Raw genomic sequence first — 22258 nt, forward strand, 5'->3', positions numbered from 1 at the left:
TATTTTAAATACCAGGTGTATCATTTCTTTTAAAAAACAAAATCTTATTGATAGTCAATTTAAATTTTGGATAATTTTCTGCATTAATTTCCCCTCTTGGTGTTTAAAACTTCCAGTATTATGAGAAGAGTAATCACATTTATGTTGCTACTGTTGTTATTAAGGAATAATTTCATTAGCAGATTCTCAAGATCAAAATGGAAAATGAAATCGCCACAGTGTTCACTACTTTTTTAAATTACATTTGAATAAATAAAAATTCATCATGATTTTTAAGAAAAGGCAAACTGAATGACATGTTTCAGAATCTGCTAAACATTGTGATAACTGCTTTTCACAAATTAGTTCACAAATCTAATTCTATATCTAACAAAATATTGTGACATCTAGGAATTCCAAGAATTTGTGATGAATCTTTAACCTTATCAAGTTTGAGACTAAAATCTCACATTTTTAGTGACGTGATAGTTATGTTCATGAATTTTGCACTAATTAGCTACCTTCAAAAGTGTGCTGCAAGCTTAATTTAATAGCAAATATTGTTTTATTATATAGACTACTGAATTGAGCTACTTGCAACTCTGTAAGTATGCACATAATCATTGAATTTATTTGTGTAAAAAGAAGTCAACCTTGGTTTAGAGGATCTGTTTTCCTAAACTCCCACCTCCCCAATCCGGAATAGACATCTCTGTTTTGCTTAACTCTGTAGTGTTATATTTTTAAAATATTACTTATTTATGGAATTAATCTTTTGATATCTGTTTTCCCACTGGCCTGAACTCCTTTGTAGCTGTGAATTTTATATTACTTACCCTTAGTGCCCCATGCAGCTTCTAGAAGAGGATAGCTATTTAATAATAATCTCTTAAATAAACCAGTGAAACTATTTGTATACTCCAATCTGCAGAAAAGTGTTATTCTAGCAAGGAGAAGAGTATTAATAAAGTGTTTGGATGTTGACACCCTTTTTTGTATCTTCTTTTACAGGCTCTTAAATCTGATCTACAATGGAAAAAATCCTTTTTTACCTGTTTTTCATTGGCATCGCAGTGAGAGCTCAGATCTGTCCAAAACGTTGTGTCTGTCAGATTTTGTCTCCTAATCTTGCAACCCTTTGTGCCAAGAAAGGGCTTCTATTTGTTCCGCCAAACATTGACAGAAGAACTGTGGAACTGCGGTTGGCAGACAATTTTGTTACAAATATCAAAAGGAAAGATTTTGCTAACATGACCAGTTTGGTAGACCTGACTCTATCCAGGAATACAATAAGTTTTATTACACCTCATGCTTTTGCTGATCTACGCAATTTGAGGGCTTTGCATTTGAATAGCAACAGATTGACTAAAATTACAAATGATATGTTCAGTGGGCTTTCCAATCTCCATCATTTGATACTGAACAACAATCAGCTGACTTTAATTTCTTCTACCGCTTTTGATGATGTCTTTGCTCTGGAGGAGCTGGATCTCTCCTACAACAATCTGGAAACAATTCCTTGGGATGCTGTTGAGAAAATGGTTAGCTTACATACCCTTAGTTTGGATCACAATATGATTGATAACATTCCAAAGGGGACTTTCTCCCACTTGCACAAGATGACTCGGCTAGATGTAACATCAAACAAATTGCAGAAGCTACCACCAGATCCCCTCTTCCAGAGAGCCCAGGTACTAGCAACCTCAGGAATCATCAGCCCATCTACTTTTGCATTGAGTTTTGGTGGAAACCCCTTGCATTGCAACTGTGAGTTGCTGTGGCTGAGGCGTCTGTCCAGAGAAGATGACCTAGAGACCTGTGCTTCTCCTGCACTTTTAACTGGTCGTTATTTTTGGTCAATCCCTGAGGAAGAGTTTCTGTGTGAGCCTCCACTCATTACTCGTCATACACACGAGATGCGAGTCCTGGAGGGTCAAAGGGCCACATTGAGGTGCAAAGCAAGAGGAGACCCTGAGCCTGCAATTCACTGGATTTCTCCCGAAGGCAAGCTTATTTCCAATGCTACGAGGTCTTTGGTGTACGATAATGGAACCCTCGACATTCTGATAACAACTGTGAAGGATACAGGTGCTTTTACCTGTATTGCTTCTAATCCCGCAGGGGAAGCAACACAAACAGTGGATCTGCATATAATTAAGCTCCCTCACCTACTCAACAGTACCAACCACATCCATGAGCCCGATCCTGGTTCTTCAGATATCTCAACTTCTACCAAGTCGGGTTCTAATGCAAGCAGCAGCAACGGTGATACTAAAATGAGTCAAGATAAAATTCTGGTGGTAGAAGCAACTTCGTCTACAGCATTACTCAAATTTAATTTTCAAAGAAATATTCCAGGAATACGAATGTTTCAAATCCAGTACAATGGTACTTACGATGACACCCTTGTTTACAGGTAAGAAAAAATAAGCATATCATCTGTGTATTTCCTTGTACAGATAAGTGTAGGGTTTTGTTTATGCAGTACTGACATGATATGAAACTGACATTTCTGTTCTGTGTTGTAATTATAACACTCCAAATTTTAAAGTATAAAATCAAATACCTGTAAGATAGAGGATGCATATGGAGAAATATTTTGAATGGTATTGTGTTTACAGAGCTGATATTTAGATTTAATATTGTGCTTACTCTTTCACTTCATCTAAGAGATGTGACAATCAGAGAACAAGAATGATTTTGATTTAAAAATTCAAAAACATACCAGAACTTACACATCCATACGAGTGTTCTTTCCTTCAAGGAAGTTATGTTGGGAAGCTATTCCATTATCCCAATGATGCTGTCATTGCTCAAAGCACTTTTGGAATTATCTTTAGAACCTTCGTGATTCTATTTTGAATATCCTCAGTGGTGGCAAATCTTCGTCTTTTGAGGGTGAATTTGAATTTTGGAAACAAGCAAAGCCTTTTGGATTCAAGTCTTGTGAACAAGGTGGGTGATCAAGATGGATACTGCCATTTTTGGTCAAAATAGGATGTAACTATAAAATAATGAGACTGATTCTTCGAGTGATTGTGTTATGTGTATGTGTGTCTCATGTGCCCTGGTTCATAAGACAGTTCCAAAGAGAAAGCCAATGAATCTTTTGAGCAGTGAAAGTATCACTGGAATTAAGAATGTAATTTCTGGGTAAGGGGCAATGATGATGAATTTGCATGTGCTAAGGAAATTCTGGTATGTTTTTGTAAAGTTCAGCCTCATTGATTTATAGTCACATCTTGACTGATTTTTCACTTAGACATACACATTTTTATTCCTTCATATAATCTCACTTGTGATAGATTATTATTGCCCTAGAAAATGATGCAAAATCATTTTGAATTTTCTTCTGCGTTGCATCAATATTTTTTCAGAAATCAGATTATTTTACTTCTGTACGTTGGTTGAGTTCTTGAAGATATGGGTTTTGTTCATGGATGGAAATGGTATTTTTTTAAATAGCATGGACTGTTGGGAAAGATAAAACTATTTAAACAAGCCATATGTTTAATCATAGGCAAGGGTCTAGCTAATTTATTTATCTTTAAGAAGAAGAAAGTAGACTAAGTGATTTTTAGTATGACTTTCATTACTAAATAGGTAAAGAGATAGAGCATGAAACACTAGTATCAGCATAAAGCCGTTTGCTTCAGTCATGTTGGGCTCTTCATTTAGTTATGGATTACCTAACCATTTGAAAGATGCTGATTTCTACTCTCAAGTTCCTGCCTTTACTGGAAATTCTATGTTTTTAAGTATTAGTTCTCTGAAACATGTTTATGTTTAGGTTTATGTCCTAAATTCTCAGGTTTTAATCTTGCCATGATGAGTAAATTCTTTTAGATCTTAAGGGAATTTATTGAATACTTGAATCTGATGCTTGGTATCTGGAAAATAATCATTCACGCTATTGCATGAAATTTTTTAATGTATTTTAAGGGCTTAATGATGTCTGGAATTTATTGAACACTTACTAACTCACAGGAATTTTGATCACAAATAGCTGTCCTTGCCTGAAATTGTTCTTACGTATTTAAAGCACATTTTACTCAGATTAGTATTGTCAAGTTTCACAGATTCAGTGGTCACTTTCAGTCACAAGCTTTTATTTTCTAAATTAATTTTAGTGTAAGTCATATTTAACTACATCTTTGGAAAGAAGTTAGAAAGAAAGAAGTATTTACCCAAATTTTCTAAAGGTCATAGATTTAGGACAATCTGGAAATTCTCAAAAGTTAGAGAATGTGTTTTGATGGAAAACTTCCAACAGTATCAATACTGTGTACAAGGGATTTATTCATTGGTCAACAGCCTTTGTGCTCTGAACATGGTCCTCACTTAAAGATGAAAACATTTTGAGGTTAATAAACTAAAATAGTGTAATCTTTGTAAATCACCTTAGTTTCAAAACATGGGTTTTTTAAAGGTATGATTTCATAGCAACTTATCACTGATTTGCAAAGTAAGCACTCAGAATTGTGTTTTCATTCTGCTTTCTAATGTGATTGTCAGTGTCTTCTCTTTCCTCAAATTGGCTTTTCATCACAGAGGTGTTGTGAGTGCTAACTGGATTTGTTTAGTAGTCAGATAATGTCACAGTCACACCTTTCAAAAGCAATTTGTCATAAACGATTTTTTTAGCAATGGCTTTTATTAGGAGTTCTGCTTTTCCAAGCAATGTAATTAGTAAGCTTGTCAAGGCATGGCACAGACACCATTAATATAATGCAGACTCTAACAATGACTCCTAGCCATTGTAACTGGGTAGCTCTAAGATTAGATCATTTCCCCATATTTCATATCAGTTATTAATGTGCTTATCTTAATGAGTACTGAGCGAGTGAGAACTAAAGTCATAATGACATTGAGCACATTTTATGTCGCTTTAAATATTAACCCAAATTCCATTGTCCTTCAGAATGATACCTCCCACGAGCAAAACTTTCCTGGTCAATAACCTGGCTGCTGGAACTATGTATGACTTATGTGTCTTGGCCATATATGACGATGGCATCACCTCCCTCACTGCTACAAGAGTTGTGGGATGCATCCAGTTCACCACGGAGCAGGATTATGTGCGTTGCCATTTCATGCAGTCCCAGTTTCTGGGAGGCACCATGATTATAATTATTGGTGGAATAATTGTAGCATCTGTGCTGGTTTTCATCATTATTCTCATGATCCGGTATAAGGTTTGTAACCATAATGGGCAACACAAAGTCACCAAGGTGAGCAATGTTTATTCTCAAACTAATGGGGCTCAAATACAAGGTTGCAGTGTCACGCTGCCCCAGTCCATGTCCAAACAAGCTGTGGGGCATGAAGACAATGCCCAGTGTTGTAAAATTGCCAATGACAATGTGATTCAATCTTCAGAAACTTGTTCGAGTCAAGACTCTTCTACCACTACCTCTGCTTTGCCTCCTACCTGGACTTCAAGCACGTCTGTGTCCCAAAAGCAGAAAAGAAAGACTGGCACCAAGCCAAGTACTGAACCACAGAATGAAGCTGTCACAAATGTCGAGTCCCAAAACACTAACAGGAACAACTCAACTGCCTTGCAGTTAGCTAGCCGTCCTCCTGATTCAGTCACAGAGGGGCCTGCATCTAAAAGAGCACACACCAAGCCAAGTAAGTTTCTCACATTGCCTGCTGAGAGATCCAGACCAAGGCACAGGTACTCCCTGAATGGAGAATTAAAGGAATACTCTCGTTGTGGTAACTCACACAGCACATGGGAACTGTGTCCTAAAAGAAGCATGTCTATGAATGGGATGTCACTTCCATCTTATGTTTCTGATTGTCATAGTGGAAAAGCAACCCTTGCAAATTCTGAGTGCATACTGGAAAGCTCCGTGTAATCTATTATTGCTTTTACATTAAAATTCTATTTTGAAAATCCACATAGGAAATTGGAATTTGGGTTTCCAGTCTTGTCTCTGTGAAACTTTGGTAGTAGAGCTCAGGTTGTATACATGCCTTTTAGTACAGTTACAGTTAACTTCCACATATATCCATGTTGTATCTATCTTTATATAAATATAGAGATAGATATATATGAAGGTGACAAAATACAATGGTATAAAGGGAAAAAAAATGTGAGTTGGTACCAGTGCCTTCTCTATTCTAAGACCAGCTTTTAGCTTCTGAAAACAGCAAATTGCAAAACAGTGGTTATCACAGAGAACAAAATGTCTTTCATAGAAAACATGGTATTTCTCTCAATTTTATAAAAAGGCCTCTTATGGACAATTGATATTTTTAATGAAACTATATGTTGTGTGTGTGTGCTTGTGCGTGTGTGTGTATGAAGTACTAGTTAACAGTAGCATACTGTTCTCCCCTTCCTAGATTTTTCAAATTATTATTAAAAACTGTTTAATGACTAGGCATCGGTAATTGACACCTGTAATTCTACCTACTCCAGAGGCTGAAGGCCGACATCTGATGATTGTGGTTTCAATCCAGCCTAGAAGAAAGTTTTGCAAGATTGTCATTTCCAATTAACCAGCAAAAAGCCAGAAGTGGAATTGTAGTTAAAGTAGGAGAGCTAAGGGAGAACCACTTAGTTCTGAATTCAAGCCCCAATACTGGCAAAACAACAACACAAACACAACATTTGAATGGAAACAAGTTTCAAATCTTAAAGAAATGAATGCTCAAAGAAATGATTTTTAGTGATCTGACAAATAGGCCTAAAATCACATAGGCAGGAAGTCGATGTACCTCCTCCAAGTTACTGATAAGTTTCCTTTATGTTTTTCAGATGTCTATATTTTTTAAAATAGTGAGATGTTTATTAAAAATATTTTATTTCTCAGACGTTTAAAATCTTATATCTAATCATGTGGATTTCATTTTGCTTGACTAAAATCATTGAAAATCATTCAAATTTTGATTAGGTTTTCTAGACAATTTTCAGTGTATTAATCAAATGCTGTAACATTTGTTCCTAGAAGTGAATTTCTGTTCTGTTTTTCTGTCTTACAAAGATTTTATGTATTGAGAAAAAAAAGAAATCAAAAGATTTTTCCAGGAAGGTCATAAGATTATTGTATTTAGTTGTAAGTGAATGATTATAGTTTTGCTTAGAGAGATAACTAATGTTACTTACATATTATCATATCTGAACCAGAACAATTGCCTAGATTCCTGAATGAGTTAAAGGAGAAATGAATAATTGACTATGTGGAAGGAGGAAAACAATAAGAATTTTGATTAGTTAGAACAATACAGATTTTTGCTCCAAATATTTTATGACCCCGAGAAACACAGTCATTCTTGTTGTTCAATTGGTTTTTTATTACCTTCCTTTACATAACTTGTGTGTGTGCATGTGTATGTCACTCACAACCTAGTTTGCTGCTTGTTATCCCTCACTGCATGCATAAATAATGTAGTTATTTTAATTCCTCATTCTTAATTATTTTTTCTTTTTCTTTTTCCATTTTACCTTACCACTTTGATCAACATGAAAACAAACTTAGAAAACACACAAAGTTCATTTTAGCAGGTAATTTGCTCCAAATATTTTTTTTAAAAAAGAATAGGTATCCCTAAATTGTTCTCATTCTTTTTGAGTAATTACCTTCTAATTTAAAACAACAAAACTGCCATTCAACTACTAACAAACTCATCTGAGGTCTCACTGTGCCATATAATGATACAAAAGTTGATTTTACCTGTATGAGTGATATATTTTATTAAATGTGTTTTAAAACATAAGTTTTGAAAAGCATCTATTCTCTAGTGGGGCTGTGAAGGTGGCTCAGTGGTAGAGTGCTTACCTTGCATGCATGAGGACCTGGGTTCGATTCCTCAGCACAACATAAACAGATAAAAGATAAAGCCCTAAGTGGCACTGTGGCTCAAGTGGTAGAGCACTAGCCTTGAGCTGAAGAGCTGAGGGTCAGCACCCAGGCCCAGAGTTCAAGCCCCATGACCAACAAAAGAAAAATCTAGTCTCTGAAAGATACATATTTTTTCTGAAATTATCTGAAGAACTATTTTAAATGAATTATCTTCCACTTGTCTACAGACAGGAATTATTTTCTTCCTACTTTCTGAAATATTTCTCCAGTTTTAAGCATTCATAAAATACTTGCTTTCAAGCTAATTTTAATTATTTTATTCAGTTCTGTTTTTGAAAAGAAATATTTTATTTCCAAATATAAAGCATTTATAAGTAATTATTACAGAGTTCTTATCAATTAATTACCTTCCAGCTTCTAATTTTAGTATGTCCTCTCAGCACATGTAGACTAATGAACTCTAACATGTAATATTTAAAATTTCAACACTAAAAATATTTCTATAAACATTAAAGATAGAACCATAAAGGTAATTGAAATACTTTTTCGAAGAATATAGCAAGTCTGAACTCAGTGACTTTTGGATGAGAGACTTGTAGTTGATGCTTTTAATACTAAGCAAACAGCATCCATTTACAGTGGACAAATGGAATGATACCCCATCTTTCTGTTGCTTGCTTAGCTTTTCCAGTGTCTGAGAGCAGGAAACTCATTTTCCCCTGCCTGCTTTGAAGGAATTGAGGAGATCAATGGGTTGGATGGAAAGGAATATTTTTCATTCCTTCTTATATTCTTAATAACCACAACACGTTATTTTATATGATAGGGACACTATTTTTAATATTTTAATAGGTGTATCATTGAATAAAGAAAATAGAAAAAAAATCAGTGAAATCAACACGGGATTTTTTTATATTAGCTTCAAAACACTGTCTTTAAAATTAGTCTATTTCTTCCCACTCTAATAAACATATGGTGTAATAATTGTATATATTTATTATAAATAAATTTTATATAACTATTCTAATATATTCTATATGATTATATTATATATACTATCTTTATTCTAAACGAATAAATACAATTATTTAGGTTATGCTTCTCCTTTTTTTTTATTCTTATCTTAAAGGAAACAAAGTGATCCTAGAAACTATCCCAGATAAAATGTGATTGAGACATTGCTGTGATTGAGTCATCCTAAAAATATCTGATGATCTGAAGTGATAAAGTAACAGTAATAATTAAGACTATGGATAAATATGGAATTATCACCTCAAAATTTTTTTCTACAAATAACAATTCTAAAAATAACCATTGTACTATTATCTTCTTTTTATGGTTAGCTACTTCAATATTAAATTCAGGATCTAAAGTTAATATTGAATATGTATGCACATTACCTATGTGCATTATATTTTCATGTTTTATAATATATTGTATGTACACATATATTTAAGTCATTCAAAATAATTTTGTGCTACAATACAAACAAATAAATAGATTTTTGATGAGAGGTAATGAGATTTAAATAATGCTGATTACTGACAAATTCTCCCAGCAAAAAAATTTAGTACAAATGGCACTTGACATTTATCACATGTATTTTGTACTAGAGCACATAAATTAATTATTCTAAATTTTAGGATGGTGTGTGCTTCTACAACTTTAATAATTTCATCCATTTTTTTCGAAGTAATGACTATTCATGTATGGTAAAAAATAAACAAATCTTGATTTCAAATATGTTTGTAAAAGAAGCTGTGCAGTCTTTTTCCTTTAATAGGCTTAGATGCCATGATTCTGCTTCAGAAAATATCAGATAGGCAATCATTTAGGTAAAATTAAGGAATTCATGAAATACATTTTATTCACTCCACCATAATCTGAATCCTTAAAATATTAACTTTTCTCTATATCCTCCATATCTTTTATTGTTTTCATAAAATCATTAATCTCCAGATGCCATTGTAATTTTATATGACTATTTCGGCTGAAGATTTTGTTAAAAACAACTTGTACTGGTTGTACTTATGCTCATCTGTGAACTGTGTCTAAATCCTTAATTTCATCTGTGCCACTTCTAAATAATCAGTAGCACTTGCTTTACAGGAGTTATACAAAGTAAATTTTTGCCATGAAGAATTATGTAATTACATGGAACATTTCCACACAATTTAAATATACATCTGGATTGTTTTAAGGCAGAGTCTTTACATTTAGAAATCACTGTTTTACATAAAAATGAATGGATTCTTGGCTATTGTTGGGAGACTGAATATTGAATGAGTATTTTATACTCTGTAGTGAATAATATTTCCTACTGTGGTTCTTCTTTTCCTTGATGTATTATTTAATCATATGTAATGATATCGTTGAAACATAAATTATTAACAGGGAAAAATAACTAGAAACACAACTTTTTTTATTGAATTCTAACAGAAAAAATCACTTTGAAATTCATTTTATTTTTTATTTTTTTGTCTGTGTGGGGCTTGAACTCTGGGCGTGGGCACTTTCCCTGAGCTCTTCAGCTCAAGGCTAGCACTCTACCACTTGAGCCACAGAACAACTTCCAGCCTTTTCTGTTTATGTGGTGCTAAGGAATCGAACCCAGGACCTCATGCATGAGAGGCAAGCACTCTACCACTGAGCTACCTTCCCAGCCCTTGAAATTCATTTCAGTTGCTAGATCATTTATTTTGTTACTAAATCATTGAAATTCATTTAGTTACTAGAATGATAACAAAAATTCTACCATTGTAGTATTATGTAGTAAGAAGTAGCTGTAAAAAAGTTTAAACTACTAAAGTCAGTTACAATTAACCCTCTAAATTTCCAGTTAAAAGCAAAATGGAAGAGTCTTTTCAAGATTTCAAGAAAAGGTTTTTAGGATCTGGGCCTCGAACAATTAACAGAATTGTGCGTGACATTAAAAGTTTTATTCGCAGATGTTTTGCTGGCTAATGTTGAGCAGATTTTCCAGGAAACACAGGTGAGGATCTCACTTCCTGCCACATGCTTCAACACATAAGATGATCAATTATTTTGTGTTTTCTTTCCTGGTTTGTACACCATGTTGAAATTTTCCATTAATACTTGAAACACTGAACAGTTTAATGGGTGAAGCAAAATTTCAATTCATGAACGTTAACCTGTTCCTGGTTAGCAGCACGTACATGGTAGTCACCTTAGAAAAGGAAGGTCACTCGAATGCTGCTGTTAGAAGCAGTCACATCATAATTTCAGTCATGCAGGGTTCCACATGCACTTTCACAAATATTTCCAAACATGTAGACATTGACTTTGATAAGAATGAATTTGCTCCTATCCATGGTCTCCACATCTTTAATAGAGGATTAGATGAAGCTTTATGCCTCATTGAAAAAGATGAATATAAGTGCTTCATTGTTATCTAAAATGAATAAAGCCACTCTAAAATTGAGCAAAGACTACACATGAAATATTCATGGTATTCTTTTTGTCAGCAACCAATTACTCTTGTTGAGTGTCTTATTTTTTTTTCTGGAAGTTTGATATGAGTATTTGATTCCTGCATTTTAATTGGCTCAGATAGTCTGTTTCCAGAGCAGAATAGCACTTAAGCAATCTGTTCAAACAGCTGGAAGCATCAGATATTTTCCTGAGGTTTGGCACAGAAAAAAATTTATGTGTGTGTGTGTGTGTGTGTGTGTGTGTGTGTGTGTGTGTGTGTGTGTGTGTGTGTGTGTGTGTGTGTGTTCTGCTTTTAAAGTTCTATAAAAGGCCATTGTTTTATTTGTTGGTAATAAAAATAGAGTCCTACTTTTTAACATTTTATACTAAAAAGTAATACAATAACTTGGTCAGTGTTTTAGAGATTTCCCTAGTGGATTCCACTCCTAAACCAAAGTGTTTTCATGCATCATTTCTTTTCTGAATTTAAGATCCTGTTCTTCAGTTGCAGGGAAAGAACAGATGGCTCATTGGAAGCAATTGTGAGACTCAATGTCTGGCAAAACCTCTGTGTTCTCCTTTGGGTTGGGGTTGACCTGCATGGAGATGTCTTGTTTTATCCCTTCTTTTTCCTACCTCAGTTTAAATTCTCTCTCCTTCCCTCTGTCTCTCCTGTAAGCTTCCTCTCCTCACAGCACTTATTTTTTCTATCTCTTTGTCTCCATTATTTATGAGAGGTATTAATTTGTTTTGTTATTTGACTTTATTTTTCATGCTCTTTTGGATATTTATCGCAGATGAGTGGAAAGTGAGGTCCCATGAGAAAGTGTTTGAAGGTAGATGAAGCTCATTTGATTTAGCAGTGTGATTCGGAACAATGCTAAATGCTGCATTATGATTTATAAGAAGAAGAAAATATATCAACATCATGTTAAAATGATTGATTTCATTGTTTCTCCAAGTTCACATATTAAGCATTCTTGAAATTATTTATTCATTTTTCTCCATTGTTAAAAGTAGGATTTAGAGAAATGGAAATACTTGGACTTATTTTTGAAGGTCTTTGTGCTACTAGGGGACACAGGATTTGCTGAATGGCAAATTTTTTGTAATGTGTTTATGTGAGAGAAATTAGTAATAGTTACAGAAAATTTGAAAACATAGTTAAAAACAAAAGGTAATTTTCAACCAAATTCTATCAACCATATACAAATTATGATAATGGTGCATAAATTTTCAGTGTTATGTAGTGAATATTTGCCTACATGTGTATTCTTGCATTAAGTATACCCAACAAATATTAAGTATCAGATGTCATCTAATTTTCTTGTTGGTTCTTCTTTTGAAACAAACCTTAATCATCCTTTCAGAGTTTGTCTATTTTTCTTTCTATAAGCATTACTAAGATAAACAAATCATCAGATAAATATAAATTTGACAACATTTAGTATGAATATATCACTTGTTTTTCACCCAGTTCATGCTACATTTCTATTATCAGCTCTGGGATCTCTATGATACCAATGTCAGTATTCTTGGTATTTCATACGTGATTTCTGCTCTACCTGACTTAGCATTTCCATAGTAGTCCACAGGTCCAGGCAGGGCTGACCCTTATGAAGAGACCTTGGCCTATGTAGTTGATCCTCACAGCCCTCTGCACCATCCACAACACTGTAGGTGAGGAACAGTAGAGGGTTGGCTTCACTGGGACTTCACTGTACTGTGGGTTTTTAAAAGAATCTGTAAATAGTGATTGCTCACATATCACAGGAGTTATATTCCAAGACAGGTGAAAATCCCCAAAGTAGAAATAAGTAAACTGTGATAGAGCAAAGGATGACTATATTATGCTGTCATATAAAATAATAAAATTATTATAAGTAAGTAAAATTAGTCTAATGCACTACGATAGCTTAAGAACAAAGTTGAGAAGAATCATTGATAATATTTCCTGGGAATTATATGTGAATTGATTATTACATAAAATTAACCTTAGATTTGGCTGACACTTTTATCCTTAAAATGAATGCAGTGAACAAAAGACTGGTTTACATTTTTACTGAAAAAGTCTTTGATAAATATTCTGTACAAGTGATTACTGTATTTAAATCAATGAAATGTATGTGCATTATCTGTGTTTATCTGTGTACATGAACATACATGCATGCCCAAGAAGGGTGCATAGTTTTCCTTCTGAGGTAGTTTGCATTTTCTCTGTACTTTATTATTTTCAATAAGTTTTGTCTGCCAATAAATGTTTTGAAAGTTATTCTTACAGTGTTAAATAAGAACCATTATAAAACCCACCTACCTTTATTCTGATTTGTTTATCTTTGGTTCTTGAAAATTTTGCCACAATTGATGTCTTTATTTTTTGAATACTCATAAATATGTGTTTAATGTTCAGATGTTCATTAAATGATTCCAAGAGTTTACTTATTGATTAGCGATTTAGAAATCTTTGTTTCTGTGCCCTACTTAGTACCAGCTTTTGGTTTTTTTCAATAATATATTATTATTTTTTAATGGTAGAGGCTTCAAGTAGAAAAACTTTAATTAATTAATCTCCCAGTATTTTTTCTGTTTGCTAAACCTTAGCATCAACAGCTCTGACATAAACTATAAATTCACACCTTTAAATTTTATTGACTTATAAGTATACATTAGCTATAATAGGAGGGATTCATTTTGATATTTCCAGGCATATAGATATTTTATTCCAGTCAGTCTCTTACCTCTAATAAATTTATCTTTATCTTCTGACAACTTTATGCGATTTCAAGAAGTTGCAATGCTCTTTTTTCATTTTGGGACAAGCTATTTCAACAATATTCCTTGTGAATACACCACTGAACCTCCGTCTCTTTCTTCTTCACTCCAACTCCAATGTTTATCCTTATAAAGTTTTCACATACAATTGAAATATATTTAAAGATTATTAAACCTTTATCTTTTTTCCCTTGTCCCCTTCCCCTTCTCCTCCTGATTAATCCCTCATTTATAATTATCTATATTTTGTTAATAATGTTTTAATATAATGTGAAATTGGATGAAACTGAAGAACACGTAAGCTTACAAAACTATCAATTTGACTTTGAAGTTTGTTATCTTGAAAAATCTATAACTTGCAAAGTCAAGCTAGTTGTATTGTGCATTGTCTTTTTTCTTTTCATTTTATTTGTTATTGTAAAGGTGATATGCAGAGGGGTTCCAGTTATGTAAGTCAGGTAAATTTCTTTTTGAACAATTTCACCTCTTCCTTTGTTTTCTCCCAGGTTTTCACCTGATTCCCTCATTCCTCCCCTCCAAGTTGTACAGTTCATTTTCAACATATTGTCTAATGATTTTCCTTCTTTTTGTGTTGGTATTGAGACTTGAACTCAGGGCTTAACCCTTTTTCTTTGGTATTTTTCTCTAGGCCAGTGTTCTACCACTAAAGCCACACTTCCACTTGCAGCATTTTTCTGGGTGATTGGAGATAAGAATCTTCTACTGTCAGGGTCTTTAGATATCAAAACATGAGTAGCTAGTAGCTAAGTATCTAGAACTACAGGCATGAGCCACTGATACCAAGCTTCTCCATTTTCTTTGTTTTTACTTCTAGACCTATTGAAAACTTAATTACATTACAATTTTCAATAGCTTGAATCACTTCTTTTATATAAAAAGCATATTACTGAAAATATAAAAACATAAGTATTCTCTAACATGAGGTATGCTATGAAACCAATAAAAGCAAATTTAGTAAAATTTCTAATTTCATGTTGCTAATTCCTCCTCCTCTTCTTCTTCCCCTTGTCCTTCCCTTTTTCCTTCTCCTTTTCCTTCCTCTTCACCTTCCTCTTTGCTTTCCTCTCCTCCTTCCTCTCCTCCTCCTCCTCCTCCTTCTTCTTTTCCTCTTTCTTCTCCCTCTTTTCCATAGGATGTAGTAGTCTTTATTCATACATCTTAACACTAATGCAATAAGCCTTTTTTGAGAAAAATAAGGTTCTTTAGAATTATCAAATATTTTCTTATTGATATAGGTTTTTATTTTCATTATTGTGCAAAATGTCAAATATTTAACATATCATTATAACTTTGTTATGTACAATCCCAATATTTGCTATATATTTTGATAAAAATTATGCAATAAATTAAAAAATCTACTTTTCAGCCAGATGTCAGATGGCTCATGCCCGTAATTCTAGCTACTCAAGTGGTGAAGTCTGGAAATCATGGTTCAAAGTCAACCCAGGTAGAAAAATGCATGAGATTCTTGTCTCCAATTAAGCACCAAAGATATAGAAGTAGAGTTGTGGCTAAAGTGGTAGAGTGCCAGCCTTGAGCAACAAACCTAAGGGATAGTGCCTGGGCTCTGAGTTAAATAAATAAATAAATAATAAATAAATAAAATCTGTTTTTCATGATCTACTTGCTCCATATATTTTTGAAGCAATATATAGGACCTTGTGGTGTATTTTGTATGGAAAGGAGAAAATTTGTTTCTATTGTAGTTATCTGAAAACATAGTTGTCTAATGTTATTTTTCTTCTTTTCAAGGATATAATTTATAGGTATATCTTAAATCCATGAATACAGTTAGTCCATATTAAAGAGAAAATACTTTCACAGTTTGATATTTAAGTATCTTATAAAATATTCAGACTCATAATTAAATTAGCTGTGATTTGTCTTTGCTTGTGAATTGTTGGCGTTCACACTTAATTTGGTCTTTGGATGAAGAACTAGTTATGGAAGATGATCATGTTTCCACTATCATTAAATGTATAATTAAATTTTATGAAATGTTTCAAATGATACCGAATTCTCAGTAGATATTAATATGTTGAGATCATTTATTTCTTGAGTGCTGCATGAAACACAGTTGATTTAATGCTTTCATATTTTAAAACACCAGTATGATTGTATGTTAAAACTTAATTGCCGGCATTAATAAGTGAAATGATCATTTTTATCATCAGATTTGAGGACATCCCACAATTTGACTGACTCAACATTGATCATTTAATCTCCCTACACAAAAATTCCTTCTTAAAGGAAAACCCTTTCCATGCTCAATTTTCAAGTAATATTTTACATGTCAATTAAATGTAAATATTTACAATACAGATGTCGGTTCTATCTTTTATGACAACAAATCGTCTGCTTAGTTCAGTAGCTTTACAATTACCAACACATTATCTTATTTGCTATGTGTTTTCTTTCCTTCCCCGCACCCCCTTTCATTCCAGAGGCTGGAGTTAATCTGAAGAGCACCACTTCTCTCTCTCCTGAAAACAGTTGCCACTGATATTTTTACTGGATAAAATTTAAAAATGTTTCAGTTCACAAGGCGAGTTGTTGAACTGGTGTCGAAGAAGAAACTGTCCACAGGAGCTGGGTCGGCAGTCTCTGATGCTGGTGACACTGGCTCCCATCACACCATGCTTCATTCCTTATCAACACAGATTTTTTTTTCTTCTGGCCTACAAGTATTTTTTTTAAGAAAGAAAGAGAAAAAAAATAACCTACATTGGCATCAAGTTCTGTATCAATCCATCTTACATTACCATCCATGATTTAACAGACTGTAGAATCTTGAATACTATATCACTTTAACAAATAAATGTTTTACTATGAGAGAAATTGCACAGTGCCTTATTTGTGGATGTACTTGTCGTATCAAGAATGAAAGATGCAGTAATTATTGAAGAACATAGCATATTGAGTAGTGCAAAACTCTTAAGGATTTGGAAATTGCTTTATAATAATAGATTAGTTTCTTTTGTGGTTGGATGTACTCATTTTCATGGGAATAAAGATTAGAGCCATTAAAAACCAAAACAAAAAAGAAACATGTCAGAAAATGAGGAGGGCTTTCTTCTACAGAACTTTATGAAATAAGCAAAACAATTAAATTGTAGTTAACCCAAATAGACTCACTGCTTTTCTAGAAAGGTCAGTCAAAAAGACTTTAATAATTCCTGGGCCTATAGTCATTGTAAGTTTTCATTTAACAATTTTGTACGTTATCAAGATAAATAAGAACAAAGAACTGCAATTCCTCTAATGTAAACATAGACTTGAGATATCTTTAGTAGATAATAATTATTAGTGTATTTATTTTTACACAGAATCCAGAGGTTACAATCTTTGAAATATATATGATGATCTATATTTATGTGTCTAGTTTACCCACACTTATCTTCCAAATTTTCATAAGTTATAGAATTAAATTTGAAAATGCAACATGGGATTTGGTATAAAATAAGTTTTAAAAACATCATTGTTTTTTACTAATTGAATTCAATTTGTCTAAAGCCTTGAAGATTTCTATTCTGTGACAGCACTGCTAGCTATTATTAAAACCAATAAGTTTGTGCGTGTGTGTTTGTGTGTGCATGTGCTAGAACTGGTGTTTGAACTCAGGGCCTGTGTGCTGTCCCTAAGCTTTTGTACTCAAGGCTAGTTCTCCAACTCATGAGCCATAGCTCCACGTATGGCTTATTTTTGGTGTCTATTTGGGGATAGAGTCTCAGGGACTTTGCTGTCTGGGCTGGCTTTGAAAACGATCCTCAGATCTCAACTTCCTGAGTATCTAGGATTACAGGCTTGAGCCACTGGCACCTAGCAGTTATTGTATTTTAAGTTCAAACTGAAAAAAGTAGGATATTTTTTCTTTAAAAATTTTTTAACAAGCTGGGAGCTGGTGGCTTCCCCTGTAATTTTAGCTAGTCAGGAAGCTGAGATCTGAGGATCACGGGTCAGAGATGCCAGCCCAAGCAGGAAAGTCTGTGACACTTATCTCTAATTAATCACCAGGAAATCAGAAGTGGCACTGTGGCTCAAAGTGGTAGAACTCTGTCCTTGTACAAAAAAGCTCAGGGACAGTGCTCAAGCCCCATGACCTACAAAAAAAGAAACAAAAAGTTTTAACAATATTCTCTAACCATTCCACATTTTTTGGACTGTCAAGAATACCCAGGTTCCTAGGTATGGAATAAGAGTCTACAAAATGTAACCACAAGAGGGGAGCTAGAGGTTGTGCCAGGAGCTGCCACAGTAGTTAACACCTACCTATACCTGTCCCTCTGGCACACACAACTCTCTGGTGAAATAGAAGTAACAGACGGAGTTATGATTTTACAGCTGGTTTGTTACACTGGCAATTTACCCGTTTTTCAATTTCTTGACAAGTCTATAATGGCCTGAGAAAAATTTCATGCTGTCCTGGTGCTGGTACCTCCTCGGTATTAGTATCCTGATCAGGCTTCGTTCTGTTAGGCTCTTTGCTGTTTTCATAAAATAGAACTTTTGTTGTGTTTAAAACTAAAATTAAATATAATCGTTTAAAATTCTCACCTTATCACACTTATAATGAAATCTAAAACCTGTATTTTCTTACGCACCGAATCAAACATTGATTGGTGCTCATCATGGACACAACTTATTTTTTATATTGTTTAAGAGTAAAAAAGAAAAGAATAGTATATGATCTTCGAGGTAAGAAATAATAAATTCCCAAATGTCATATAATATATATATATATATATATATATTTGTTTTTGCTTTATTTTTTATTTTGTTTTTATTGTGAAAATACCATACAGAGGGGTTACAATTACATGGGCAAGATAATAAGTACATTTCTTTTTTTCATACTATATATTTTTATTAAAGGATATTTAAGAGAATTCAGATGTATGCCTCAAACTAAATGAGATTAATAAAAGTATGGGGACTAGGAATGTGGCTTTGTGATAGAGTGCTTGCCTACCATGTACTAGATTTGATTCCTCAGTACTACATAAACAGAAAGCAAATAAAAAAAATTAAAAGACAAACTATATATAAAAAAGGAAAAATATGGGAGCAAGTAGGTAATTCTAGCTGAATAATGGAATCTTCACTCAGTGTGCCTAGAAATCCTAAAATGAATTGTCATAAGATAAGTCATTCCTGTGTATCTGTTCTAAATTCCTGGGTAGCTGGGATTAGTTTACCTACCAAAATTGCTAATTTCAAGTATCTTACACTTTAACTTTTGCAATATCTTACCCAGAGTGCATTATAAAGCAAATGAAACACACACCAAATCCAATTGACTGCTTTGAGTATTTTTATAACTGTGAGTGTGGGTTGGGTTGGAAATTTTAATGCTTACTTTATAAATTTACAATTATTTTAAATATCCATAATATTTTCTACGATTCCAGGTGGCTGATGATGTTGAGAGTTGAAAGCAGTAACTTAAATGTGGAAAGAAAGATAAAATGAACTTACTTTCTATTTATATTTAAGTTAAACTTCAGATTAAGTTGTGTGAATATTTTTATTATGTTATGTCATAAAATAGTACACACACATATTAAATGCCTTATGGGCTATTTTAGATTTGTGATTTTCAAACTATTTTATGAATTTAGGTCATTCTTTCATTCTATTTAACTCATTTTAGAATTTATTCAACATTCTTTATTTTCCTTTTTATATCCAAAATAAGTTAATATTGACATTTACAAATTCAATAATTAATATTTCTTTGTGTGTTATGTGCATGTATCAAAGATACACAATAACTTAAAATGTAAGTGTTACAAACCAACATGAAAGCAAATGTCACAAACCAACTGCTTTATCACAGGGGTGTTTTATTAAATTTGAAAGTGAAGGAAAGTAATCTGCTTAAGTTCCTCAAAAAGTATTTTTTTTTTATTGTGGAAGGTCTAAAAGTAGACAGATGAAAGATGCTTATTACCTTTACATTGTTTTGATATATTCATCATAAAATATAAAAAACATAAAGTATCTCCTCAGCAGAAACTTTCTTTTTAGTAGCCATAATATAACTTTCTGGTCTTCCAGCCCCTGATCAACTCTAATCAACTTTTACTCTTTGTAATCACCCAATTCAGATATTTCATGCAGATGGGGATTATAAATATTTATCATAACTTATGATGTTGTAGTATTTATTATTTCATTGTACTATTATAGCTGAATAGTATTCCTTTGCATATAAGGTAAGTTTGCCTGAATACCATGTCTGTATTACTCATTCATTTTGAATGGTTACTCTAAATAGTACTACAGTAAATCATCACATGTAGATATCTGATTATTATTATTTTTAATGGTGGTACCAGAACTTGAACTCAGTGCTAGGCATTTTTTCTCAGCCTTCTTGCTTACCACTGGTGCTCTACCCCTTAGCCACCCAGATGGAGTGCACAGGAGGCCCAGTATTTTGGTGATCAATTTATGATGGAGTCTCTCTGATTCTTCTGCTTGGGCTGGCTTGCAACCATAATCTTCTGATCCCAACCTCTTCAGTGGATGGCGATAAACAACCAGTATATCCTAGATTTTAATTCCTGTGTCTAAATTTTGATATGAAATTTCTGGGTCATATGATAATTTATTTTGGAGAATTTTTTTGTTTAGTTTTCTGAGAAACTATCAAGATTGTCACCATAAGCTATGACATTTTCCTTAGGTGATATATTAGCACAATTGAAATACTTATTATTATTATTATTTTACCATTCTCAGGTATGAAGCACTGTGATTTGACAGTTAACAATAAACTTTAAGAAATTCCTTATTAGGTGAATTAATCGTTGTGCTGCTATCACAATGATTTACTCCACAAATGAAGATAACTCTGATATCACTATGCAATATAAACTTCAAGGTAGAGTGTCACATATGCAATCTTTCTCTGACAGCCATCATTACTCATCATCTAAGAATACTTCATTATGGTTTGATTTGAGTTACTCCAATGACTAAAAATCCCAAATACTATTTCATGGGCTTCATGCAGAGCCATGTATTTTCTTTTATTTTTTTTAAATTTTAATCTTAATTTTTTGAGAACATAGGGTAGAGAGGGGTCACAATTACATGGTCAAGATAATGAATACATTTCTCATCAAGCATTGTAGCCTCGTCCATTGTTTCCCCTTCTGATCCCTTTCCCTCCTCCCCCCCCTCCCCCCCCCACCCCGTCCAAAGTTGTAAAGTTCGTTTTCGACATGACAACTTGTACTTCCCATAGTTGCAACGGGTCCACCTGTATCCTTAAATGACTTATTTTTCCCCATCTCCACAAATTATACCGACATCAAATATAGTGAAAGCAGGGGTTATACATTTTCCTTAGGTGATATATGAGCACAATTGAAATACTTATTATTATTATTATTTTACCATTCTCAGGTATGAAGCACTGTGATTTGACAGTTAACAATAAACTTTAAGAAATTCCTTATTAGGTGAATTAATCGTTGTGCTGCTATCACAATGATTTACTCCACAAATGAAGATAACTCTGATATCACTATGCAATATAAACTTCAAGGTAGAGTGTCACATATGCAATCTTTCTCTGACAGCCATCATTACTCATCATCTAAGAATACTTCATTATGGTTTGATTTGAGTTACTCCAATGACTAAAAATCCCAAATACTATTTCATGGGCTTCATGCAGAGCCATGTATTTTCTTTTATTTTTTTTTAAATTTTAATCTTAATTTTTTGAGAACATAGGGTAGAGAGGGGTCACAATTACATGGTCAAGATAATGAATACATTTCTCATCAAGCATTGTAGCCTCGTCCATTGTTTCCCCTTCTGATCCCTTTCCCTCCTCCCCCCCTCCCCCCCCACCCCGTCCAAAGTTGTAAAGTTCGTTTTCGACATGACAACTTGTACTTCCCATAGTTGCAACGGGTCCACCTGTATCCTTAAATGACTTATTTTTCCCCATCTCCACAAATTATACCGACATCAAATATAGTGAAAGCAGGGGTTATACATTTTCCTTAGGTGATATATGAGCACAATTGAAATACTTATTATTATTATTATTTTACCATTCTCAGGTATGAAGCACTGTGATTTGACAGTTAACAATAAACTTTAAGAAATTCCTTATTAGGTGAATTAATCGTTGTGCTGCTATCACAATGATTTACTCCACAAATGAAGATAACTATGATATCACTATGCAATATAAACTTCAAGGTAGAGTGTCACATATG

General features: G+C 33.4%; 1 protein-coding gene across 6 annotated transcripts in view; it reads left to right on the top strand.

The window, feature by feature from the left end:
• Positions 1–16837, top strand: part of Lrfn5 (leucine rich repeat and fibronectin type III domain containing 5) — a 263210-nt gene extending 246373 nt beyond the window's left edge. For 4 of the 6 annotated variants that reach the window (XM_070027161.1, XM_070027150.1, XM_070027179.1 and 1 more), the window contains 3 exons: positions 991–2395; positions 4901–5613; positions 16463–16837. In XM_070027161.1, coding sequence (XP_069883262.1) covers positions 1011–2395; positions 4901–5613; positions 16463–16521 — 2157 coding nt within the window. In that variant the 5' untranslated portion in view covers positions 991–1010 and the 3' untranslated portion in view covers positions 16522–16837. Of the gene's footprint in view, positions 1–990; positions 2396–2851; positions 2935–4900; positions 5614–10741; positions 12149–16462 lie in introns of those variants that run through there. The other 2 variants (XM_070027197.1, XM_070027188.1) reach the window with 2 other exon arrangements.
• The last annotated feature ends 5421 nt before the right edge of the window (positions 16838–22258 follow it).

This window comes from Dipodomys merriami, unplaced genomic scaffold (genome assembly GCF_024711535.1).
Source record: "Dipodomys merriami isolate MVZ:Mamm:240054 unplaced genomic scaffold, mDipMer1.0.p SCAF_1, whole genome shotgun sequence".
Classification (NCBI taxonomy): domain Eukaryota; kingdom Metazoa; phylum Chordata; class Mammalia; order Rodentia; family Heteromyidae; genus Dipodomys; species Dipodomys merriami.